At 41.7% G+C, this 27,586-nt stretch overlaps 1 protein-coding gene across 6 annotated transcripts in view; it reads left to right on the top strand.

The window, feature by feature from the left end:
• Positions 1 to 27,586, top strand: part of Arhgap26 (Rho GTPase activating protein 26) — a 398,943-nt gene that overhangs the window by 227,292 nt on the left and 144,065 nt on the right. For all 6 annotated transcript variants that reach the window (XM_085699929.2, XM_085699931.2, XM_085699930.2 and 3 more), the window contains exons 13-15: positions 3,137 to 3,202; positions 6,522 to 6,596; positions 26,918 to 27,005. In XM_085699929.2, the coding sequence (XP_085556055.1) occupies positions 3,137 to 3,202; positions 6,522 to 6,596; positions 26,918 to 27,005 (229 nt within the window). The remainder of the gene's footprint in view (positions 1 to 3,136; positions 3,203 to 6,521; positions 6,597 to 26,917; positions 27,006 to 27,586) is intronic.

Raw genomic sequence — 27,586 nt, 5'->3', positions numbered from 1 at the left:
CTCAGGTGAGGTACCAGAAGCTTTCAGTGGGATATTTTTATTTTTACATTTTTTTTTTAATTCACACTACAACAGTGGTAGTTAGTTACATTAGAACTTTGTCTTTCTATCTGGACCACCAGTCTTCACCTTTTAGGCAAGAAAAGGGATTGATTGTACCTTACCTGGTGTTGTTCTTATTGTCCTGCTGTAGTAATACAATTCTGATTCACCTACCTCCCCCTCCTGGAAGTCATGCAGCAATCCGAAGCTGCACCACTGTCAGGTCTCCTCCTGGGTTTTCCCTGAGATGCACCAAGCTGACTGAGCATGTGCCCACCTGTCCTGTTTGCACATATTCTCACAGTGCTTCTACAAAATGGAGTTGTGGGATCCTGGCCCTTTCCTTTCTCCAAAAAGGAGAGACCGGAGCATGGCTTTAACGGTTGTGATGAAAGTTCGGATTGTGGCACCTTTCTGACTTGGGAAGTCAGCCTGTGTCTCCTGTGTGCACTCTGCCAACATCAATTATACCACATCAGTGTTGACTGCTGATGTAAACCTGAACCCAGGGAACTTGAGGCTAAGGGAGGATGAGAAGCCAAGTTTTAACTTCATCCCAGGATGCTGAGTCTGGGAGCTACAGATCCTACATCAACTCATTGCTAGTCAAATTAGCGGAATGATGCAAACCTAGTAGATATTTAATGAGAGATTATTTCTGGAGATTATAAGGATACAGAAATTGCAAATAAATCCCTGACCTTTTCTGAGCCTTGGCTCAGTGAATGGGCTGAATCACCTGCTTGAGGGGATTAAGGACAGCCGCTTCCATCTGGCGGGCTACTTTCTCAGTCATTGGCAAACTCTGCTCCATGGTGATAGTGTTTCAGACCTTTTAGTGGGAATTCACTTTGCAGACTAGATCTCAATTGCTTAATTAGGAACCCAGTGGGCAAAAGTAAGAACTAATATTCTGCTTATGTATACAGTGGGGTCCCTGCCGCCTTAGTGATACCTAGTCCAAAGTTAAATACTATGTGGTTGTTAATTATTGATAACAGAGTCATGATGTCAGCAGGGAGCTCAAGTTGATGAGACTAGATATCAGTCTCTCTCTGTGTGTGTGTCCCCTCACATGTGTTAAGGAAAGAGACAGAGGACCAAGAGACAGATGGATAAAAGCAGCAAAGTGGTGATGCAAAAACTTGTATCCCTTCTAGTTTAGAGAGTTAGAACAATGGTTGCTGAAGTTTATTTCCTGAACTCTTGGAAGTCTTTTTTACAAAACTAGGTAGGTAAGACAATACACAACTGTAATAAACTAGGCTTAACAGGGTTAACCTGAGCTCCTGTTTGGCTCCACAGCATGGAAATACTATGTACATTTGACAACTAAGCTATACTGATTAAATACAGCGTTACCTGTAAGGTAACTGTAAGACAATTTTCTTTAACATCAGTATAAGGGGGTTTGCTTGCTTTTAACAAATGAGGGAAATTGCACCAGTATAGGGAAAACTAATCTGAACATTGAGTTTTTGTGCATGGGGGGATCTTTGACATTTTCAAAAGCATTATATTTAATGTAAGTTGGTAGAATTTAATTTTTTCTGGATATATCTGGAAAGTTCCATTGTGTTTTCTTTCTTCCATGTGCCACTTGCCTAGCAATGACTTTCACTTCCTACTTGGCCTGGTAGGTTATCTAAGCACTGGGGCCTTCTCTCTCCGTTGCCAAGTTCTTTTCAATTTTCCAAAACGTTTGTTGTTTTTGAGGTAAGGAAGTGGTTTTTGTCCAAGATGAAGTTCTCCTATGTTAAAAAGAAAACTGTGATCACAAGCCTGTCCTTCAAACATCCACGTTCAGACCCTGTTTCCACAGCGCTCAGCAGTCAGTGCACAACGGCAGTTCTTTTCCCCGGACTCCTAACCACATGTCTTTGGAAAGATACTCCAAAGCGCTTCCAAAAAAACAAAGTAAAGGCTTCCGGTAACTACAGAATAACAGTTACAAAGACTTTGGAAAATTCCTTAAGCACAGAAAGATAATTCCCTGCCTGACATGTGCGTTCCCAGTGGCTGTGTTCTGAGTACTTCATGTAAGAATGAGAATTGTCCCCCTGCACACAAAAAGATGCCTGGTGTCCTTAGTCATCTGATGCAGAGCAAAACCACAGCAAGAAAACTCTGATACCACCGGGATGGCTAGGATGAAAAGAACAATAGTGAATGCCAACAGGGATGTCCAAGGAGATCAAAATTCATTCCTACAGGCTATGCGCACTGTATTGCTGGATCCCCAAAGCTTGGGCTGAGGTTCTGTGGATGGCCATGCTCTTTATTGTTACAGTTTCCCCCAGGCAAAATTGTTCCTGTGGGTTGTTTCATTTTCTGAGTGGTGCTGGTAGGTGTTGGAAGAGATTGAGGACCCTTTGCCCCTGCTGATGGGCTATGAAGAGGGGCTCTACTGTTTCTAGGGCTCAGGTAGCATCTTTGTCCTCAGCTGTTTCAATGTTCATCTGGGTCACCTTTCTTTCCTTCATTTACCCCCTGATTTCCCACTTTTTCTAGTCACCAGAACAGAATGACACTTTAATCCAAAGTCATATTTAAAGCAGTTTGCTGATCTGGCCCCCGGAGCAAGTCTCCACATGTTAACTTGGCAACTTTAGTCATATTTTGCTTTTTCAAGCCTCAGTTTTTTTTTTCCATCTGTAACACAGAGCTAATAATACTATCATTCCAGGCGATTTGCTGGAGTTACAAGACATAATCTAGGTAAAGCACTTAACTGGTTTGTTTTAAAGCACTTCACGTTTGCTTTATGGAGCAGACTGTGAGCAGTTATTCCTGTGCCCCAACTGGAGGTGTCCGCCACTCTGCCATTTCTCGTTAGAAACTGAGACTAGTGCCAAAGTTACTGTGAGAACTAAGATAATACACACAGAACACTTAGCATGTATGTGGCATGTGGTAGGTCCTCTATCTGTACCACCTGCTTTTAAACTGTTATTTTACTTCTACTTATTTGTCCTTACATAGGGAAGGGGAGAGAGCCTGTGGCCACACCATGTGGTTGGCTTCCAGTGTGTAAACCTTGCAGTGAGTTGATTTGCACAAGCAGGGCCTGACTGCGCTTCTCTTGTTCTTTCAGCCGCACAGTTGGACAGCATCGGCTTCAGCATAATAAGGAAATGCATCCATGCGGTGGAAACCAGAGGTAAAGTAGTCTAACAGATGGCGTTGTTCTCATGGAAAGGGAGGCAGCAGACATGATTTTAAGTAACTCATTAACTCTTCTGGTGCCACTGTGGGTGTTTCTACAGGTCACATTGGTCTGAAGCAGGGGTTGTCCACCCATTTCACGTCACCTTTGTCTCTGGTTGATCATGAAAATGTCTTACATGTATCCAAATAGAATTCTTAGGCATATGAAAACCCATTCTAAAACTCAATTGTTATTAAAATAATTGAAAATATAGCTGCAACAGACTGGTAGATATGCTTCTGCATTAATAAGTTCTTTAATAACTTATAGTTGTGGGTCTCATAACTGGCATAATCTGGTAGTTGCAATATTGTAAGCCTTCTTTACCATTGTAAGAAATTAGGAAAAATATCTGTGATTATGCACATTGTTGCAGGTACTGTGAATACCACCGTGATTTGTTGTCTCCATTCATATGGGAAGGAAGTGTGCAAAGTCAGTGACAGTGAACATAAAGGCTGCTTTCCCATTCAGTTCATAAACCCCTGGACTTTCCAGGCATTTGTTTAGAATCTGTGGCCCCCAAGTGAGAGATCTTAATCTGCAGACCTTGACCGGAGAACCATCGAGGACAGAGAAGGAAGGGCTAGCTGCCTGCTCCACATTGACATTTCCCAGGTCTATTGGGACAGGGCGTTGAGATGGGGAGGCTGGTTCACTGCAGTCTCTCACAAGTCAGGGCATTGTAGAGTTTTAAGCGCCCTGGTCCTTTGTAGCTCTGAGGAAAGCTGTTAGCCTTCTCTCCACTGAGACTGATCAGAGCCATTGTCAGAGATTGAGTCTATTTATTCTTCAGCTTTCTACCTGCTTGTTATTTTTATTGGTTTGAAAGAAATTCTGTCTTTTAAAGCAGAATTGTAACCTTACTAGTGGGGAAATAGAAAGGGATAGGGCCTGGGAGTAACAAAACTTCTTGAGTTCTTGTGCTTATGTGTTCTATAGGTTTCTCTTTCCAAAGAAGTTACCTTAGCATATAAAATCAGGGTTTTGTTTTTGTTTCTAATGTTTGATTATTTCTCCTTGACCCCCTTCAGCAAAATAGTAACTTAGGTTGGTAATAGTACATAAGATATACTAGAAAATGTCAAATAGACATAATTGGAAATTGAACTTGGAAAATAAGGATGTTGGTCATGTTGAACAAAAAGAATGTTTATACAGTGATGTGGTTAAAATACAATATCAGGAACCAATCAAATGCCTCAAAAATTGGTTAAATCAAGGGTGATTCACTTGTGCAGTAAAATATTGAGAATTACTAAAAATAGAAATATGCTTTTTAGGGATGAGGAGTGGATATGGAAGGACTAGTAGGTGAGCGGTAATGGGTGCATGATGTGAAATTCCCAAAGATTCAATAAAGAATTGTATTTGAAACAAACAAGCAAACAAACAACAACAACAAAAATAGGTTTTGTAACAGCCTATATTTAGGACATTAAGTGAAAAATGCAATTTACAAACTAGCTGGCCTGCTTGAGCCTGTCCCGTGGTGCCCACTGAGAGGGCATCCTTTGCATAGATCTCAATGTGACGCTTATGGCTCTTTGCTTTCTTTTACTTTCTTCTTTCGGTTTTCTATGTGCCTGAGCTATAATCCATAAGTTTCTAATGAGTTTATAGTTCTAAGGTAATTTCAAAGAGTTTACGTTTGCTTTTTATTTTAAAAGAGAAGGATACAACCAGTGTGTTAGTCTATAATGCTACTGCTCAGAGGGCTGAGAGATTAGAGAGTTGGGAGTTAAAGATCAGCCTGGGTTACAGAGTGAGGCACTAACTCAGAAAAGTCAAAAATAAGGAATGGGAGAAGAATAAGGAGAACAGCTGTGAATAATAAAGGCAGAATCATACATACAAGAAGTATACCTGCTCAAGGCGGGCTGTGTGCTCATCCATTTTTAGCCCCCAAGGCAAGAGGGAAGCCTAGTCACTTAAAATTCTTGTCAGAGTCTGGTATCCCTGTAACCCAGTAGCTTGAAAGCCTCGTATGCACCATAAGAAGTTAAGAATGTGCCAGACAGTGGTGACATACACTCTAATCCAGCACTCGGGAGGCAGAGGCAGGCAGATTTTGAGTTTGAGGCCAGCTTGGTGTACAAGAACTATTCCCAGAACAGACTCCAAAGCTACAGAGAAACCCTATCTCAAAAAACAAAAACAAAACAAAACAAAAAACAGAAAAAGAAGTTAGGAATGTGATATACACTTAAGAATCCATTGGAAGATACTAAGAGAAGTGATATGAACTCACTTTCACAGTAACAAGTTCACAAGGGAACTGGAGAGGAATGCCCTAGTTCGTGAACAGTTCTAGATATGATGGACTGGGGACAGCAAGAGAAACGCCATTTTTAATCTCAATTTAATTTTAATTTAGACTTAGTCTAAATGATCTCCTGTTAGAACTGAGGAGACAGAGTGTCGGTAAAGCAAGAAGTTTTAAGTTTGATCCCAACCCTCTCGCCTTCTCTCAGAAGATCCCTGGGACTCACTGGCCACCCAGCGAACCTGAGTTGGTGATCTCTAGGTCAATGAGTGACCCTGTTTCAAAGGAGGCAGATGACATTCCCTAGGATGAGATCCCAGGTTGTCCTCTGGCTGCCGTTTGCATGTGCGTGCATGTAGACGCACACACATGACCAGGCACAGACATTCGCATACATGCAAACTGTCTTCTTTTGTAAGTGGTACATTGGTTCAGTCCTTGGGTTTTAGTGAACAGAAGTTCTGTAGTTTGAAATTCTGTCTTTGTTTCAGTATTTCAAAATAAACACCTTTGCTCTGTGATGAATTTTCTGATTTCTCAGTCCGAACTAGTATTCCCTAAGATGGAAAATGTTTCCACACTTCAGTATTTTTATGTTGTGTATAAAAATAGAAAGTCATTTATCTTCTGTGAGTGATTTTTTTTAACATCATGTCATTTTGAATTTTTAAATGTAAGAATTGGTTAACTTTGATGTCTTTATAATAACGTATTTTGCATCTTTAAAAGTCTTTATCTACTGCCTTTGGCAAGGGACGGGGGCCGTATCTTTCCTGCTGATGACCGAGCTAAAGTGAGGCCTGGAGTGTGCAGCACGTCCGTGAACCCTAGACAGCTGCGCCAAATCCCACTCCTTTGCTAAGAGCAGAGCTGAGTGACAGGGAACTTTAATTACAGCAGCTTTTAGAAGGACAGAGAAAATGAAGGAAAAACAGAAGAGCATTTGGCCTTGTTGGCCTGACTCGTGTTCCAGTGTTCATCTAATTAAATCTTTTCTCTACTCAGGGATCAACGAGCAAGGACTCTACCGAATCGTGGGGGTCAACTCCAGGGTGCAGAAGTTGCTGAGTGTCTTGATGGGTGAGTACAGCAGGGACTTTGCCAGGCAGGTTTCCAGCTTCCTAGGTAGCCTCTGCGGTAGGAATCAGGATATGCTGATGCCCAGAAATCTGTCGTGCTTGCTAGTGGTGGCTGTGGGCCTTTGCAAGTTTGAAATGAAATGGCAGAACTGAACAACAGCCCCAGTCTTCAGACTCAGCACCTCAGTCCTAGTGCTGCTTGGTCATTCATGTGACCGCCACACCCTACTCTGTCTTTAATAGCTCATGACTCCTTCTGCCCTCTTTTGAGGCAGGTATTCAATAGGACACACCCAACGCCCAAGAAAGGACATCTTTCAAGCCTGGAGGATCTCGGGGCCTCATGTGCCTCATACTGAGGGTGTCATGTAACTCTCAGATAAAATGTTTGTGTATGCAGATAAAACTCAAGATCCCCTTTGCTTCTAGACTTCAAGCAGTCACTTGAGCAGTAGAGGCTCCTCTGTCCCTGGCTGATGTATAAATAGAAAGCCACTACCTCCAAATGTGCAGTGTTTGAATCAAAATCCATGAGCCAAAGTTGCCTAGGCTGCAGATATCCTGTATTTTTAGCTATGCAGCCAGCTTCAGTGAGTCACATGAATCTAAATGGCAAACAGATCAAATTTCATAGATCCGTGGCTGTTGCCCATGTCCACAAAAAACCTGAGCATGGTACTTGTGAAGATTAACTCTCATTCAGGCCTCTAACTTGGTGTTACAGGCACTGGCCTTTCTCTTGTGTTTGTCCCTTCTTTTGTCATTCCAGCATCTGAAAATAGCCTTTATATGTGCAGAAGTCTATTCTTTTATATGAGCCAGAGGGAGCCGCTCACTACTGTGCTCAAAATCTCCACAGTGTAATGACTTACACCGAGACCTGCTGTTTGAAACCATGGTATCTGGGAGGCAAATCTACACTTAGTTTTTGCTTTTCAGTTCAGATTTGGGGTACAGTTAGTTCTTCATTATTATTATTATTATTATTATTATTATTATTATTATTATATAATTGCAAGATACACATGCATTGTACAAAAACAACAGTAATGGATCTTTCGTATCCTTTCCCCAATTTTCTCCAATGATAGCATCATACCAGTCTGCATTTCAGTACCATAACCAAGATAGTGGCATTTCTACAGTCAAAATGCAGAGCATTTCCACCCCCATAATGGTCTTGTGATACCCCTTTATGTCTACTCCTTGCCTCACCTCCTCACACAGTCCCTAACCTTGGTGACCAGAAGTCTATTCTTTTTTTCCTTTTAATTTATGACCTGGAAATTACTTGTTATACAAATAGATTAATGAAATATTTAAGTTTTTAGGATTGAGTCTCTTTTTGTGAGCCTAATTATTTTCAGATTTGATCAACTTATCTGTATCATTACTTGCTCATTTCTTTTTAGCTACTGAGTAATATTTTATTTTACAGGCATACCACAGTTTAGCCCTTCACTGGCTGCAGGTCTTCTGGGTTATTTCCACTTTTGGGTTCTAATGAATAAAGCTGCTATAGGTACTGGAATAAAGAATTTTTGTGAGAGCGTATGTTTGTTCTCAGATAAGTGCCCAAGAGGGATATTTTTGGGCCAAATGTTGTTATAGTTTAATTTTGAGAAATGCCAATGTAAGGAAGAATTAAGAGTTTAATAGATGTAAACACCTAGTTGTATATTCTGCAGCAGCTATTGCGACCTGGATCTGGAGATGGAGTGGAGGAGGAAAGAGAAGAATTTGGACTGAGCAAATCTGAGCCACAGCATGGCCAGAGCCTGTTGATGTTGTGAGATTATTCCTTAATATCTGAGAGAGCTACTTGAGGCTGAAAGAGGCAGTTAGCGCCAAACAGCTAAGAGTGTCTTTTCTCAGTCCAATGCTGAGGAGTTGAGGAACTTCTCTTTTTAATTTCTCAAATGAAATAAGAATTAAAAGTTCTAAGTGGTACATGCATCGTGTCAAGAGTCAGGAACTGATTCAGAATAGTTCACAGAAGAAATGGATTTTCTTAGGTAGCTAGACCAACTTTGGTGCCATCCTCACTCTGAGCTCTTTCCCTTCTTTCTTCTAGTTTCTCATTATCCATGTCCTCTGCTGGCCTCGGCTTTGGCTTTGCTCCCTCTGGGAGTGTCCCCCATAGAATCAGGCCTTGCAGTCCTTGGAGCTTGCATCATTCAGAAGAGTGTCTTTCGGGTGACAATTTTGGCAGAAGGCCGCAGAGAGGACTTTGATTGGCTAGTGTGGGCCATTCACATGATAAAGTTTTCATTTTGGAGCCAACCCCATTATCCTCAGCAGATGGACATAAATGAGCCCATGCCTGTGTCTGGGTCCGCGGGTAGAGATGATGTTAGGTTCATGAACCTGTGGACCGAGCAGTCTCATTGGTGAGAAAATGGAGGGGTGCTTTCGTGAAGTAATGATTGCTACTAAATTAATGAAATGCTTCTGACACAACAGTAGCACGATTAGACTCTAGCATTAGGTGAACGTGACAGAATGTGGAATATGTGTGTAATCATGGAAGAGTTCTGGAAGATGTCAATGGGTGAGGCGAGAATATCTAGGTATAAATATCATCTAGGTATAAAGAGCTGGGGCTCAGCATCCAATATTGTATATAGAGACGAACAGAATTCAAAGATGACAGTGTGAGGCGACACTATTGAAAAGAATCACAGTGTTTTAGAAGGCTGCCAGTCTTCTTAAGAGATGCTCTAAGAGGCAGCTGATACCCACGGCTCTCAGCAGCCCTTTCACATGGTGCTGGTCTTGCTATCTTCCTTAGTTGACCTAGGTATAGAGGAAGGTGATCGTGACCATCTTAATGTTATGAAAGGTTAATAACTAGCAACTGACAGTCACAAGACCAGCCGCCTCTGCCATGAAAACATTCCAGATAAACCAGAATCTAAACAATCCCACCAGTGGTAAAGCTGTCCAGACATAACCTGTAACCCAATGCCGAGAATGGGACCCACGAGTCTCCCTATCAGCATTGGAATCTTGTACCCTTGCAGTCATCGGGTCAGTGCACTGGGTCCAAGTCTGTCTCCCTTTATATCCTCTTCATCAGTGCTGAGTTCTGCTCCTGGTGGGCTAGCCAGTGGTCTAGAATAAATTGTGCTTGCAGCCAGAAACCCTTCAGGGCTCGTGTAAACTGCCATGCACAGTCTCCTCTGATCTTGCCTTTTTTATACCCAGCTACCTGCAGATACAATATAAAATTGCTTCTGCTTGTTCCAAAGGTCTCCTAAGTGGACTTGTGTGTTTTTGTTACAATGAATATGGCTTAGGAGTAAAACCAAACACTGATTTTGATCACTAGTTTTTTTTCTGTATTCTTTTTATTTTAATGTGACCCGTGAAGAGGTGTACTAAACTTAAAAGAACCACTTGCTTTCTAATTCTTTTTTTTTCAAATTTATTTATTTATTTGTTTATAAAAATTTCCACTTCCTCCCCTCCTCTCCATACCCTCCCATTCACCCCACTCACTCTCCTCCTCTCCCCCACTCCCTCTTCTCCTCCCTCTCCAGTCCTAAGAGCAGTCAGAGTTTCCTGCCCTGTGGGAAGTTCAAGTTCCTCCCCTCTCCCTCCAGGTCTAGGAAGGTGAGCATCCAACCAAACTAGGATCCCAAAAAGCCAGTACATGCAGACAAAACAAGACCCAGTGCCATTGTCAATGGCTTCTCAGTCAGCCCCCATGTCAGCCACATTCAGAGACTCCTGTTTGATCACATGTTCATTCAGTCCCAGTCCAGCTGGTCTTGGTGAGCTCTCATTCGATCAGTCCCCTTGTATCAGAGGGTGAACGCACCCCTCACAGTCCTGATTTCCTTTTTCCTGGTCTCCCTCCTTCTGCTCCTCATTTGGACCTTGGGGGCTCAGTCCACTGCTCCAATGTGGGTTTCCGTCTCTGTCTCTATCTATCGTCAGATGAAGGTTCCCTCTGGTCCTGCCTTTCTTGCTCACGTTCTCCCTCCTTCTGCTTCTCATTTGGACCTAGGGAGTTAAGTCCAGTGTTCCAATATGTGTCTCTGTCTCTATCTTCATTCATTGCCAGATGAAGGTTCTATGGTGATATGCAAAATATTCATCAGTATTGTTATGGGCCAAGGCCAGTTCAGGCACACTCTTCTCTGCTGCCCAGGGAACAATCTGGGGATCTCTCCTTGGGCCTGGGAACCCCTCTAGAATCAAGTCTCTTGCAAACCCTAAAATGGTTCCCTTAGTTGAGATATATACTTCCCTGCTCCCATATCCATCCTTCCTCCCTCCCCCCATTCCCCCAAGCCATCCCCAATCCTCCCCCTCTCCCTTCTCTCTAACCATCTCCCCTTACTTCCACCCCTCCACCCCCCGTGTACACAAGTTTGTCTGGCAATCTTGTCTACTTCCAATACCCAGGAGGGTAACCATATGATTTTCTTCAGGTTCACCTTCTTATTTAGCTTTTCTAGGATCATGAATTATAGGCTCAAAGACCTTTAACTATGGCTAGAATCCACTTATGATTCTATGAGTGAGTACATACCATATTTCTCTTTTTGGGTCTGGGTTACCTCACTCAGTAAAGCGTTTTCTATTTCCATCCATTTTCATGCAAAATTCAAGATGTCATTGTTTTTAACCGCTGAGTAAAACTCTAATGTGTATATGTTCCACACCTTTTTTAACCATTCTCCTATTGAGGGGCACCTAGGTTGTTTCTATGTTCTGGCTATTACAAATAGTGCTGCTATGAACATAGTTGAACAAATGCTTTTTAGTATGATAGGGCATCTCTTGGGTATATTCCCAAGAGTGGAATTGCTCGGTCCTGAGGGAGGTTGACTCCCAGTTTCCTGAGAAACCGCCACACTGATTTCCACAGTGGCTGCACAAGCTTGCATTCCCACCAACAATGGATGAGTGTTCCCCTCACTCCACATCCTCTCCAGCATAGGCTATCATTGGTGTTTTTGAGTTTGGCTATTCTGACAGGTGTAAGATGGTATCTCAAAGTTGTTTTGATTTGCATTTCCCTGATCACTAAGGAGGTAGAGCATGACCTTAAGTGCGTTTTGGCCATTCGAAGTTCATCTGTTGTGAATTCTCTGTTCAGTTCAGTACCCCATTTTTTAATTGGGTTTATTAGAGTTTTAGTGTCCAGTCTCTTGAGTTCTTTGTATATTTTGGAAATCAGACCTTTGTCTGATGAGGGGTTGGTGAAGATCTTCTCCTAGTCGGAAGGTAGCCTTTTTGTCTTACTGACAGTGTCCTTTGCTTTACAGAAGCTTCTCAGTTTCAGGAGGTCCCATTTATTCATTGATTCTCTTATTGTCTGTGCTACTGGAGTTCTACTTAGGAAGTGGTCTCCTGTGCCTATATCTTGTAGACTACTTCCCACTTTCCCTTCTATCAGGTTCAAAGTGGTCGGATTAGTGTTGATGTCTTTAATCCATTTGGACTTGAGTTTTGTGCACGGTGATAGATATGGATCTACTTTCATTCTTCTACAGGTTGACATCCAGTTATGCCAGCACCATTTGTTAAAGATGCTTTCCTTCTTCCATTGTATACCTTTAGCTCCCTTGTCGAAAATCAGGTGTTCATAGGTTTGTGGGTTAATATCCGGGTCTTCTATTCGATTCCATAGGTCGATTTCTCTGTTCTTATGTCAATACCAAGCTGTTTTCCATACTGTTGCTCTGTAATAGAGTTTGAAGTCAGGGATGATAATGCCTCCAGAAGTTCCTTTATTGTATAAGATTGTTTTTTGTTTTGCCATATAAACTTGATTATTGTTCTCTCAAGGTCTGTGAAGAAGTTTGATGGGATTTTGATGGGCATTGCATTGAATCTATAGATTGCTTTTGGTAGAATTGCCATTTTTACTATGTTGATTCTCCCAATCCAAGAGCAGGGGAGGTCTTTCCATTTTCTGGTATCCTCCTCAGTTTCTTTCTTCAAAGACTTAAAGTTTTTGCCAAATAGGTCTTTCACTTCCTTGGTTAGAGTTACCCCAAGATATTTTATGCTATTTGTGGCTATAGTGAAAGGTGATGTTTCTCTGATTTCCCTCTCTGCTTCTTTATCCTTTGTGTATAGGAGGGCAACAGATTTTTTGGAGTTGTTCTTGTATCCTGCCACATTACTAAAGGTGTTTATCAGCTGTAGGATTTCTTTGGTAGAGTGTTTGGGGTCGCTTATGCACACTATCATATCGTCTGCAAATAACGAAAGTTTAACTTCATCCTTTCCAATTCGAATCCACTTGATCCCCTTATGTTGTCTTATTGCTATTGCTAGAACTTCAAGCACTATATTGAAGAGGTATGGAAAGAGTGGACAGCCTTGCCGTGTTCCTGATTTTAGTGGAATGGCTTTGAGTTTCTCTCCATTCAATTTGATGTTAGCTGTCGGCTTGCTATATATTGCTTTTATTATATTTAGGTATGATCCTCATATCCCCAATCTCTCCAACACCTTTATCATAAAGAGGTGTGGAATTTTGTCAAATGCTTTTTCAGCATCCAGTGAAATGATCATATGGTTTTTTTCTTTCAGTTTATTTATATGATGGATTACATTGATAGATTTGCGTATGTTGAACCAGCCCTGCATCTCTGGGATGAAGCCCACTTGATCATAATGGATAATTTTTAATGTGTTCTTGGATTCGGTTTGCAAGTATTTTATTGAGAATTTTTTGTGTCAATGTTCATGAGTGAGATTGGCCTGTAATTCTCTTTCTTGGTTGTGTCTTTGTGTGGTTTTGGTATCAGGGTAACTGAAGCTTCATAAAAAGAGTTTGGCAATGACTCTTCTGTTTCTATATTGTGAAATACATTAAGGAGTGTAGGTATTAGCTCTTCCTGGAAGTTCTGGTAGAATTCTGCATTGAAACCATCTGGTCCTGGGCTTTTTTTGGTAGGGAGATTTTTGATAACAGCTTCTAATTCTTCACAACTGACAGGTCTATTTAGATTGTTCACCTGGTCTTGGTTCAATTTTGGTATATGGTACTTATCTAAAAAAATGTCCATTTCTTTTCATTTTCCAATTTTGTGGCATACAGGCTTTTGTAGTAAGATCTAATGATTCTCTGAATTTCCTCTGTGTCTGTGGTTATGTCCCCCTTTTCATTTCTGGTCTTATTAATTTGCGTGTTCTCTCTCTGCCGTTTGATTAGTTTGGAGAGGGGTTTGTCAGTCTTGTTGATTTTCTCCAAGAACCAGCTTTTTGCTTCATTGATTCTTTGGATTGTTTTCTGTGTTTCTATTTTGTTGATTTCAGCCCTCAGTTTGATTATTTCCAGTCTTCTACTCCTCCTGGGTGAATCAGCTTCTTTTTTTTTCTAGAGATTTCAAGTGTGCTGTTAAGTCTCCAATGTGTGTTTTCTCCGTTTTCTTTAATTGGGCACTTAGTGCTATGAACTTTCCTCTTAGCACTGCTTTCATAGTGTCCCATAGGTTTGAGTATGTTGTGTCTTTATTTTCATTAAATTCAAGGAAGACTTTAATTTCTTTTTTTATTTCTTCTTTGACCCAGGAGTGATTTAGTAGTTGACTGTTCAACTTCCATGAGTTTGTTGGCTTCCTGGGGGGTAACATTGTTGTTGAATTCTAACTTTCATCCATGGTGGTCTGACAAGACACAGGTGGTTACTAATTTTTTTGTATTTGTGGAAGTTTGCTTTGTTACCGAGTATGTGGTCAATTTTCGAGAAGGTTCCATGAGCTGCAGAGAAGAAGGTATAATCTTTCCTATTTGGGTGGAATGTTCTATAGATGTCTGTTAAGTCCATTTGATTCAATACCTCCAATAATTCTCTTATTTCTCTGTTAGGTTTCTGTCTGATTGACCTGTCCATTGGTGAGAGAGGTGTGTTGAAGTCTCCTACTATTAGTGTGTGTGGTTTGATGACTGCCTTGAATTATAGAAGAGTTTCTTTTACATAAGTGGGTGGCTTTATATTAGGGGCATAGATATTCAGGATTGAGACTTCCTCCTGATGGATTGTTCCTGTTATGAGTATGAAATGTCCATCTCCGTCTCTTCTGATTGATTTTAGTTTTAAGTCAATTTAGTTAGATATTAGAATGGCCACACCTGCTTGTTTCTTAGGTCCATTTGCTTGGAAAACCTTTTCCCAACTCTTTACCCTGAGTAGGTGTCTATCTTTGTGGTTGAGGTGTATTTCTTGTAAACAGCAGAATGTTGGATCCTGTTTTTGTATCCAATCTCTAAGTCTGTACCTTTTTATAGGTGAGTTGAGTCCATTGATATTAAGTGATATTAATGACTAGTGGTTGTTGACTCTGGTTATTATTATTTTTGGGTAGTAGAGTGTATGTGTTTCCCTTCTTTGAGTTGTGCTTGTGAAGGGTCGCTAGCTTTCTGAGTTATTGTAGGCAGTGCTGGGAATGTTGAATTCCTTGGGTTGTGATTTTCCTTCTAATACTCTCTGTAAGGCTGGATTTGTAGCTACGTATTGTTTAAATTTGTTTTTATCCTGGAATATTTTGTTTTCTCCATTGATAGTGAACAATAGCTTTGCTGGGTATAGTAGTCTGGGCTTGCATCCATGGTCTCTTAGTTTCTGCAGTACCTCTATCCAGGACCTTCTGGCTTTCATGGTTTCCATAGAGAAGTCCGGTGTAAGTCTGATAGGTTTACCTTTATAAGTTACTTGACCTTTTTCCTTTGCAGCTCTTAATACTTTTTCTTTAATCTGAATGCTTTGTGTTTTGATTATTATATGACGAGGGGATTTTTTTTTGATCCAGTCTATTTAGTGTTCTGTATGCTTCTTGAACCTTCATAGGAATATTGTTCTTTAGGTTGGGAAAGTTTTCTTCTATAATTTTGTTGAATATATTTTCTGAACCTTTGATCTGTAATTCTTCTCCTTCTTCTACCCCTATTATTCTTAGATTTGTTTTTTTTATTATGTCCCAGATTTCCTGAATGTTTTGTGATGAGAATTTGTTGGATTTGCTGTTTTCTTTGGTCAGAGCCTTTATTTTCTCTATGGTGTCTTCATAATCTGAGATTCGTTCTTCTATCTCTTGTATTCTATTGGTTATGCTTGCTTCTGAAGTCTCTGTTTGTTTACCTAGACTTTCCATATCCATCCAGCCCTCGGTTTGTGTTTTCTTCATTGCCTCCATTTCAGCTTTCAATTCTTGAACTGTTTCCACTACCTGTTTGATTGTTTTTTCTTGGTTTCCCAGGGTGCCATTTACGGATTTACTCATTTCTTCAAACTTTTTGTTATATTTCTCTTCCATTTCTTTACTCATTTCTTCAATCTTTTTGTTATACTTCTCTTCCAGTTCTTTAAGTGAGTTATTCATACCCTGTTTAAGGGACTCTATTCCTTTCATAATGACACTGTTTTCCACCTCTTCCGGAACAAGGTGTTCAAGTTCTTCTGTAGTAAGATTGCTGGGATCTGGTGTTTTCATGTTGTTTTTCAGATTGTTGGAGGAATTCTTGCCTTGGCGTCTGCCCATCTCTTCCTTCAACTGTTCTCTAATGGATCTTCTGGTACTGGGTCAGGTTCCCCCCTCTGATAAATCTTCTGCTAGAGGATCAGCGCCCCCTTGCTGGCCAGGATTCTTGCTGAGCTGATGCAGGGTCTACCTTTCCACCACCAGCAGGCAGGCTATTGAAATACAGGCGCTCCCTTCTGCTGGGTTACACTTTCAGCCCAGTCCCAGCCTGCAAGCTGGCTGAGCTGGGTGTTTTTATGGCCCCGAGGAGGAGGAAGGGAGTAATAAAGGAAGGGGTTCCTGGATGAAAGGTGGGATGGGCTAGGAGGCAAGAGGGCTTAGCCCCTGCAGAGTGGTCAGGGAGTCAAGGGGGGACCGGGGATGTCTGAGCTCCTCCTTGTCGGGCTTCTGCTGCGGGTCAGAGCAAACTCAGACCCCTTTTTCTGTATTCTTAACTTGCTGGAGGACTGTAGGTAGGATGGGAAACGGAGGTGGTGAGGATGCCTTTGCTTTACCGATTAGGGCTCCTTAAGAGAGCTTGGTAGTGTTCCTCATAACCCCTGCTGTATCCAGTGCACTTTACGCTGGTGTCCTGCCAGGAGCCACCCTGGTTACTTCCTCCTAGCCACAAAGGTCAGTAGTCTTGGGCAGTGAAAAAGACACAGGGAGACTCTCAGATTTCCTGAAACAGAATATGTGTACTGTTCCCACCCCCAGACTAAGAAGTGAGGATAAATGTTTATAAATTTTCTTACACATACACACATATGTGCACGCACACACCGGTACATTCTTGCTCATTACTTTTCTGTCTGTTCTACATTTCATGTATTTTTAAAATTAAACTAAAGTATGTGGGAGTCACTGTGTCCCAGGTGGGAACTCAGGTTGCCAGACTTGGACACAAGTGTGGTACACTGAGCCATCATGCCGACCATTCACTCTGTTCTGCATATTTTAAAGAATTCTTTTCTCTGATTAAACATTATGAGTCGTCATTAGCAAGAATTCAGAACAATACAAAAAGCATAGAAACAAAAATAAGAGTTCTTCAGACCAGAGAGGGCCTTTATTGACTGTTTTATCGGTAAGAGACCTTTTAATCATAGCTTCTTTTAAACCAGATACACTAGCGTGTAGTAGGAGAGTAAGTATAGTGTGCTGTATTACTATGTTTACAACACTGGGCACACAGTGCATGTTCTAGGGCAGTGGTTCTCAACCTTCCTAATGCCGCAGCCCTTTAGTACAGTTCCTCATGTTGTGATCCCCTTTAAATTACTTTCGTTGCTTCATAACTGTAATTTCTGCCACTGTTATGAAGTACAATGTAAATATCTGTGTCCTCTGATGGTCTTAGGCGACCCCTGTGAAAGGGTCATTCCACACACCCAAAAACCAGGGCTCGTGGCCCATAGCTTGAGAACCACAGACTGTATTCACACGCTACTCTAGTGTCTGCTTTCCAGGATAAGTCCTCCTGTGGCATTGCTCCTGCAGGCACACCTCTTGTAGATGCACCTGAGCCTCTGAACCAGCCTCCTGCGCTGGTGCACTGAGTTCCTTGTCGTTCTAGGAAGACTCAGGGTGTCCTGTCAGGAGAGGTAGCACAGGTGAAGAGCATGTTGTTTGGATGCAGACAAGCTGCGTATCTTTTTCACATCAGACAAATGATTTCCATGGCCCGTTCTTCTGTCTCCTGCTCCACATGATAGCCTGGCCTACATACAAATAGAATGATGATCCGGAAAGGTGCAGGAGCATTGCTGAGTCGAGAGCCTGCACACGTTAAGAAATGCTCACATGTCTTATTTCCTTACAGTTTAATGTTCAGTGTGGAGTTGCTGGATATATGGCTTCAGCCTCTTATCTGAGTTAGCAGCTCTCTGTCAGCTATCTCCCACAACAGCCATGTTCTGTAGTACTTGTTTTTCTTGTAAATAATGCATGTAAAAGACTTATTTTTTGTCCTAAGTTTGCATTCTTTAGTTATGGATTAAGTTGGACATTTTGAGCATGTTTATTGGTACTGACAGAAGTCTCTTGCCTGCTTTAATTCTTAGCATTATTTTTCTAATTTATGTTTTAACTTTTTTTATGTAGATTTTAGATTTGGAAGCTGTATTACTAGCATGCTTATCCAAATGTTCATGTCTAAGTTTTTTTCCCCCTTTTTCATTTTGTCCTACATGTTACATTTTTACTAACCCAGTATCTCATTCCTTAACTCATCTATTTCTAGGATTATAAAAAAAGTGTCTTTCTTAAAATTCATTCAGGATACAGTTCAAGAAATACTTGCTTCCAAGTCTGATGACCTGAGATTAATTCCTAGAACATACATGATAGAGGGAATCAACGCCCACAGGTTGTCTGCTGAACTCTATACATGTTCAACAGCACTCTTGCATGCACGTGTGCGCGTGCGCGCGCGCACACACACACACACACACACACACACACACACACGTCTTCCAAAAGAAACAAATGAATTAATGAATGGAAGTAAAATGGTCTTAAATTCATCTGGGTTGTACTCATATAAAGTGCAAGGTCTCCTGTCCCTCAATTATGCATACTCTTGTTGATAACTACATCGCGAGAACTCTTCCCCTCTCACCCGACTGCTATCATCATCACATGGGATCACCTCTAGCACTTACTGACTCCACAGGGAGCTTTTAGAGGTGATTTTCTAGAGAACAGATTGCTTTTCAGTTTGTTGCTCTGGAAACCTGAGACTCAGGAATATGTGCTGTTGCGGGGTTCGCTGCTCGCCTTATTCTTGGTGTTGTCAGGAAGTCTTCAGGCTTGCCCCCCAAACCCACGCCCCTAGTTTAATCTGCTGCTAATTGCTGTTGTGTTCATGTCATTAGCAACATAATTTTGGAATTGCATTTTCACTGGCACACTTTGCTCTGTGGTTTGCTCCTTCAGCTGTCACCTTCACCATTTCACTTTGGTGACTCATTTTATGGTGTCCACTTTTTTTTTTATGAATTTCATTGACATGATACAGTAGATGCTTCCAGATGCTTTGCTGTCTGTATTCTATATCAGCAAACACTGCATCGGCCTTTCCAGGAAGTTTAAAGCTCTTTGCTGCTGACTTCACTCTGAATAGATTCTCCTTGCTCTGCAGTCACTTTCCTAAATCCAATTTCAGCGCCAACCTCTTCTATGGCATTGGAAAGCGGTTGTATGAGATACCAGCCAATTTGCAGTCAATCATAAATCTTCTGTTTTGAGTTCTATAGTCCTGAATAATTCCTCCTGGTCCCACTTTTTGCTTAAGATCTCGGAAAAACTGGCGTATGTATAACTGTTAACCCGAAGGCTGGTTCCTCAAGGACTACTTCCTGCCTCATTTTTGTGCTTGTTTTGTGATTGAGTCTCTAATGTAGCTAGGTGGATGTCAGACTCACTACCGGCACACACATACACACTATGTATGAAGATGAACTTGAAGGCCTGCTCCCTTGGCCTCCACCCCTGGAGTTGCGATTCCAGGTATCACCACCACTTCCTGCTGACTTTCTCCTCTGAATCCATCCCCGTGTTATAAAGGTCTTCCTGCAGCATTGCTGCCCATCCTTACTTCACTACCTAGGTTCTGTTCCTAGGGCTGTTGTAGGCCTGCAGAAAGCAGCCTCCCCTCCAGACGTGTGGGAAAGGAGTGTGACCTGACTTCCTCCCCCGGATGACATGCTAGGCCATCGCCTACAACGTGGTGCTCTCCAAGGTTTTCTTTGGGTCTTCACGTGAGCCCTATCTCTGACACCAGGAGACTGGTAACTAAAAGGTTACTTTGCTGTACTATTCAGGCTTCATGTCCCTTTAGCCTGTGTGTCTTTGTAATGTTTCATTAGGATGCAAAGAAATGCAAGTTCAGCACTGCTGTATTTCTCCTGCTATGCGGTAATGTCTCTCTAGGCTAGGACCACAGAGAGCACAGGGGACGTATTAAACAGCGGGACTTTAAGTTACCAGATTATAGGCAGTGTTCTTCCCTGCCCATCTCCAGCCTTGAACTTGCCTTCTCCATCCCTCTGGAACCTTGAAGGTCTGCATTCCTGTCTTCTGTGTCATCCCCCACACATTTTCACACATTGAGGTCTGCTTTCTGAAGAGTTTCCACAAGGACCAGGCAATTCTTTCTTTATGGTGACTTCTGAGACTTGAAGCTTACCTCATAATGAGTGGAAACATCTCAGACTGAAGACTGCATCCAAGGAAATGTAGGGGGATAGAGAGAAATCAACCCGAGCCTCCCCCAGTGAAGGGAGCAGACAGACGATGGCAGACTCCTTGGATAGGGATGCTTCTGGGAGACAGGCAAGAGGTCGTGGGTCATGATCCTGAGTTCTCAGGGAGGAGATCACCGGTCACCATCCTTGCCTGTTAGGATGCTGCCAAGCTCTAAGGCAGAGACCCCAGACAGTAAGTGCTTTGGGGTCTTAAAACACAAGTGGTTGGGGGTGCTTTGGGTTCTTAGACATGACTTATAGGAAGTAGCTAAAATATTTTTAAGTTTTGTAACTTTTGTAATGAGAAAGCAGAATAACCAACTTTGCTTCTCAAATTATGAAATATTAAATCTAGCCTTGGAGGAATGAAACATGGGCTAAGTGAAGTCGATATACACAGAGGGTAGAAGTCGATATACACGGGGTAGAAGCTGCATTTTCCGTGAAGATGTGATAGAGAGCATGAAAGGCCCTCGAAGAGTTTAGTAAAAGACAGTTTATAAACAACAAATCACAACTTGCTTTTAGAGTAAGAGTGGTGGTATCTTTGAAGATAGATGTGTAGACCATTGCAGCAAGCACAGGAGTTCAGAAACAGGGCCAGCACATACTTAGATCCTGGATGAAGGTGTCAGGATAATTAACTTAGAAAGGAGTTTTTTAAACAAGTACTGTAGTAAATTTGACATCCATATGAGGGAAGATGAAATAATATCTCATCTGATACCACACATGAAAAGTATCTTAAAATGCATCCTACGAGCTGGCAATGTAAACCCAAAAGAAAACAGAGAAAGAAAATAATGACTCCTTAACTAGAACACAGGAAAGAACCATTAAAGGAAGATATGTTACATTGAACTGCATTTAAATACAAAGCTTTCCCTCTAAAAGAGAGATTATTCATGGTGGACCTACTGGTGCAGCCTATGACCGCAACTGTTTGGGAGGCTGAGGTGGGAAGATGACATGTACAAGACCAGACTGGACTACAGAGTAAGTTCAAGGCTGGTTTGGGCAACTTAGTATGACAGGTTTCAAGATAAAAACAACTACAAGAAAGATGAGATTGGATCAGTGATATATACTTGCCCAACATTCATGATGACTACAATTCAGCCCATGGTTCTGCAGGAAAATTTTTTGAAAAGAAAGTTGTAGATCAGAAGAAAGTATTTATTAAAATGTGTACAGAGTCAGTAACTTGTATCTAGAAAATATTTTCCAAGATATTGGTTCTTAAAACAACCATCTAATTATTAAAATTGACAAAATCATTGAAAAGAACAGTTGAGTAAGGAAAATACACAAAGAGCAAATACCATATGTAAAGATGACCCACGCCATCACGTGTATGAAAAGACATGTGACATAATCAGCTAGTGCTGCAACTTGAAAAGCGATGTCCTGCTGTTATATCTACAGCTAAAGTGACTGACAGAGTCCTGATGAGAGGAGGGGAAGCAGCCAGAGCTGTCACAGTCTGAAAACAGCCCCAACATTTTGGAAGACAATTTGACCATTCCATCTAAAGGAAAACATTCTTCATCATTTGTTCTGTTCTTGGAGATTTTGATATAGTCCTGCTTGATGATGCAGCATTTCCCTAAGAGGTGAAAATGCACTCCATATAAAGCCTCTGTGTAAATGTTTCTAGTAGCTTTATTCATAGCAGCCACAACTGGAACGCACCCAGATGTCCATCATCTAGGGAATGCATAAACAGATTATGGTGTAGCCAGAGTACTGGATAGGGCTTACTAATAAAAGAATTAAACTACTGTACATGTAGCAGCGTGGCTGGATTTCAGAAGTATTATGCCGTGTGCAGATATTGCCAGCGGGTGGAAAAGGAGTGAATATAATAGAGCATCAGGAGTTCTGGGCCGATGGAGTCCTTGGGCTGTGGTGGTAGCTACTTAACCATCTGTGAATTTCAGCACGTGGAGCTGTGCAGTTATAGAACAGTTAAGGAATACCTCAGTAATGTCCACTTTAAACACGCACAGAAGAGTGTTCTGTATTTGTCCTTGTCCTCCTTGACAAAAATGCAAATTAAGGCAATGAGATACAAAGACCTCAACATAAAGCCAACTGCACTGAACCTTATAGAAAAGGAAGTGGGAAGTACACTTGAACACATTGGCACAGGAGACCACTTCCTAAATATAACCCCAGTAGCACAGACACTGAGAAAAATAATTAATAAATGGGACCTCCTGAAACTGAAAACCTTCTGTAAATCAAAGGACATGGTCAGCAAGACAAAACAGCGGCCTACAGAATGGGGGAAAAATCTTCATTAACCCCACATCAGATAGAAAGAAATTGGTCAACAAAAGAATAAATAATCCAATAAAAAAATGGACCTAAACAGAGAACTCTCAACAGAGGAATCTAAAATGGCTGAAAGACACGTAAGGAAATACTCGACATCCTTAACATCAGGGGAATGTGAATCAAAACAACTCTGAGATTTCATCTTATACCTGTAAGAATGGCCAAGATCAAAAACACTGATGACAACTTATGCTGGAGAGGATGTGGGGTAAAGAGAACACTCCTGCATTGCTTGTGGGAGTGCAAACTGGTACAACCCCTTTGGATATCACTATGAGCATTTCTCAGAAAATTAGGAAACAACCTTCCTCAAGACCCAGCAATACCACTTTTGGGTATATACCCAAAGGATGCCCAATCATACCACAAGGACATGTGCTCAACTATGTTCATAGCAGCATTATTTGTCATAGCCAGAACCTGTAAACAATCTAAATGCCTCTCTACTGAAGAATGGATGAGGAAAATGTGTTACATTTACACAACAAAGAACTAGACAACAGGAAAAAATAATGACATCTTGAAATTTGTGGGTAAATGAATGGGTCTAGAAAACATCATATTGACTGAGGTAACCCAGACACAGAAAAACAAATATCATATGTACTCACTTTTAACTGGCTTTTAGACATATAGCAGAGAAAACCAGCCTACAATTTACAATCCCAGAAAACTTAGACAACATAGAGGACCCTAAGAGAGACATACATTGATCTAATCTACATGGGAAGTAGAAAAAGACAAGATCTCCTGAGTAAATTGGGAGCACGGGGACCATGGAATAGGATAGAAGGGGAGGGGAGAGGCAGGGAGAGGAGCAGAGAAAATGTATAGCTCAATAAAAAAAATGTAAAAAGAGAATGAGATAACTTAAAATGAAAAGCAAAAAATCTCTTTGCTTGATGAAGACTGAAGCCCAACTTCATGTTGTTATGAGGATGAGAAGTAGTAACTCAAGCTCAAACCTCCGAAGGCGGCTCGAGTGATGTGTTCGGAAAACAAGACATGTATTTTTGATCCAGAAAGTCTACTTTCAGGAATTGTTAGTTTATGTTTGTGTTCATCTTAGTGACAAGGATACAGCCACAATTTCCTTTAAAAGAGGGCATTCAGTTCAGAGTGGTATATATGGAAAGTGAAGCACTTGGAAGTTCATGTATTCATGTATGGTTGTGGGATAGTTGTAGGAAATTGTCCAATGGAAGCCGCACTGCAAAAGTGACATGTGTCTTGTGCCTCCATTTCTGTTTTGTGGAGCTGAGGATCAAAACCTGGCCCTTCCTTGTGTGAAAAAGACCATTTATTTACTGAAAAGCAACATGTCCATATATTTATATATGCATAGACTGGGAGAGTTGATGCCGTACACAAAGTGATATGATATCCCTGTACCTTAGAAAAGATTTATTGTTTAATGTATGTGTATGTTTCCATTTTTTCTTTTTGTTGTTGTGGGTGTGTGCGCGCGCTGCATGTGAGTATCTGCATGTGTGTTTGAGTATATGCCCTTGCATGTGTGGACATAGGTGAGCAGTTCAAGTTGGATTTCTTCATCTATCACTTTACATCTTATTTTTGAGACAGGGCCTCTCTTCTGAACCTGTCGGTCACTGATTCCACTAGACTGCCTGGTCAGTGGACTCCTGTTTGTGCCTCCCCAGAAGATTACAGCCTCATACCTTCTTGCCTACATTTTTCTATAGGTACCAGAGTTATGAACTCAAGTCTTTATGCTTGTATATCAAGTACCTTAGCCATTAATTCAGGTCCCAAACCTTTATTGAGTTCCTTTCACTGTTAGTGTCCCAAGTGGTTTTCAGAATCTGGTTCGGTACGACCTAGGACAGCTTCCCGTTAGAAACACCGCTTCTGCTGTGTCTCCTGATTTTCTGGATTCAGATGGTAGTGGGTGAAAGAGAAGAGCTAGTCCCTGCTCATCAACCACGTGCCCTCTTCAGCACTGTGCTGCTCTCTCAGTGTGTCCTTATCTCCCTACGCTCTGCTTTGGTTGAGGAGCAGCATGGGGAGAAACGCTCAGAGTTCTGCAGACTTTGAAGATGATGCCTCAGAGATGTTCAAATGCCACCAGGAAATGTCCATTAAGCAAAAAGATCCTCAGGAAGGAGGTATAGCACCAGGCCACTCTTTCTGAATATGGGGTAACTTGTGTGTGGTTGTATTCAATTTAGTTTGGATATTAAATGGATTAAAATGGACACATTCACATTATGAACTTTGCCTCATCAGTGCTATAAAAAACTTTTCAGCCGGACTGTAATTTGACTCTCTTCCCTGTAATGTTATGCAATACTCCTATGGTTACAGAGCCCGGAAAAGTGGAAGCTAATGATTAGTTTGCTAAATGTGGTTCATGGAACAGTTCACGACTCTCAGACCTTCCAACTGCTGCTGCTGCTGTTTCATGGTCCATTTTCTGGGGTAGAAGTTGGATTGTTCCTCAGAAAAATGTACAGTAACATTTGTCTTGAATCCAAAAACCAAGAAGTGTCACAGTGCTAAGGCGCTTTGGGGACAGAAGGGAGGAAGATCATGCTAAGCATAGTGCCTGGATGCATAGGCTTCTGCAGTCTGGTGTCTGTCTGTCTGCAGGAGGAAAACAGGAAGCTTCAGATGGCAGAGAAAGAAAAGAAATGAAGTTTCAGAGATCGGGATAGTAGGAAAAGTGCATTTTCCAACCTTTCAGGACATTTGCTGTAGTAGAACTGTGTGGGATTTGTCAGTCTATGAAAATGGTCCTTCCTTGTTTCTGTCATGCTTAAAGAAAATCATATTGCCCATGGTCGTGTGTGAACATTGCATGAGCATCGTGCCTTCAGGAGTGGCAAAGTTTGTAAGCTAATGCCCTTCTCTGCTTCGTCTGTAAATCTATGTCAGAGGAACACCCTGTGCTGTAGGGAACAGCTAGAGTTGTGCTCTCTCTTGGGAACTACAGGTTAAATTCTTGAGCATTCTTGAGTATTTGACCTGATCCCACTAGGACCAACGTGGGTTCTTTCTCAGCAAACGGAAAAGTGTGTCTGGTGACTCATCTCCTTTTCCAGTGGACATGCACTTAGCCCCGTAGGCAGAAGCTCTTGCTTGGGGATCAGTCTTGGGAACTATTGAGAAAGAGGTAGTCCACTTTCAGTCTCTGTTTACCTGGCATGCCATTTAAATATCAGACTGGAAAACCAGATCTAAGCCATGGTGTGTCTTTTTCTTACTTTTTCTAAAGGTGGGGCACGCTAACTTGGGACAACCAATTAAAGGCACACTGCTTCTCTGGTGTCCTTGTGACTGACTCAGGAATGGCCCAAGATGAACCCTTCCAGTTACTGTGAACTTAAGGTCTTTTCCAAGAAACAAAGGTGGGGGCTGACTTGTTTAATTAAAAAGTTTTGCCTAGGTTCAAGTGCTGAACCGGTCTTCCACACTGCACAGTCTCTTTTCTGACTTGGTTTTGAGACTTTTCTCTGAGGCTCTACATGTTGGCACTTGGCACTCAAATAACCTTTCACCACCAAGCACATCACACAGTAGCTTGTCTCCTAGAGAAGTCACTTTGTGGTGAGCAGAGTGGGGTGAGGCAAGTCCCACAACATCCCTGAATCTGTCCTCAGTACTCTGGGTTGTGCCTTTGAGCTGTCTGTCCTGCTTTCACTTCCCAACTCAAGAAGGAGTGATAAAAGAGGAAGTCTCAGTGGAAACTGAGGCACTGTGCATATGGGAATGAGGATGTGAGTTGGAATTGCGGAACATGTCTCGGTCTTGAGGAAGGACAGGCTTTGCCTCCACACTCCTGAAGGCCCTACTGCCTCTCTGGTCCGTTTGTATGTGTCCTAGCCCATCCTGCCCATGACAGTGGTGCCCGATGACGCATGAAGCTGTTCATCTCTTGACCATTCAGGTCAAGTGTGTACCATTCAGGATGTGTACCATCCAATGTGTACCATTCAGGATGGCTACGTATGAATTGATGTCAGCTGTTCTCTAGCAATCTGAGTGCTAAGTAACACTTTCACCTCCACCATATTCTTCTAATGGTAGATATTTGGATTTTTAAACATTTCTCCAATGCAGTAGACAAAATAAATGTCTCTTTAACTTTAAGTTTCATTTTTCAGTTGAGGGCTTTCATGTTGTTACATGTATGAACATTTGCTGTTAGTGTATTTTCTGTTACATGTATGAACATTTGCTGTTAATGTATTTTATGCATTTTCTTGTTCATTGCCTCTTCTTCCTTTTAGATCCCAAAGCAGCGTCCGAGACAGACACTGACATCTGTGCGGAGTGGGAGATAAAGACCGTCACTAGTGCTCTCAAGACCTACCTGAGGTGGGGACGTCCGCTCATGAGCAGCCAGCCATTTAGCTAGCATGCTGTCAGGAAGAAAGCAGTTTTACTTGCAGCCTCCAGAGAGCTTCTGGGTGGGCGGCTGAGCTGTGGAAACAGCTTCTGTGTGGGAGCACTAAGTTCAGCCAGTCAGGCCAATCATAAATTGCCCAGGGTTGATGGGCTGTCACTGTGCAATGGTGCCACGAGTGATTTAGAAAGCTCTTCTCTTAATGAGACGGATTAAGATGATTAGCCTCAGACATGCCCTAAACTATGGCCTTCCCTGAATTACCACCAAGAAAGCAAGAACTCCTGTGTCGCTTCTTTAAACAGACTGGATCACACACCCAGCTTATTGCGACTGTTCTGTGCTTTACACAGAATATAGTGCTTACATTGGTTCTTAAAAATGAGAAGGTAGATATGGAGAAAATTGTCATTTGGAGACTCCTGTTTGGTCTCTGCTAGTGTGATTAACTGAATACAGGGGGGGGGGAGGGAGAAAAAGGAAATATTACCTTATACCATTATATACTATTATATACACTATCATTGTTCCCCTCTATCCCTCATTAGTACTA

This window comes from Myodes glareolus, chromosome 13, assembly GCF_982192425.1.
Source record: "Myodes glareolus chromosome 13, mMyoGla1.1, whole genome shotgun sequence".
NCBI lineage: Eukaryota > Metazoa > Chordata > Mammalia > Rodentia > Cricetidae > Myodes > Myodes glareolus.
Note: the sequence above shows the minus strand (reverse complement) of the source record. Positions and strands in the feature narration are given on the sequence as shown.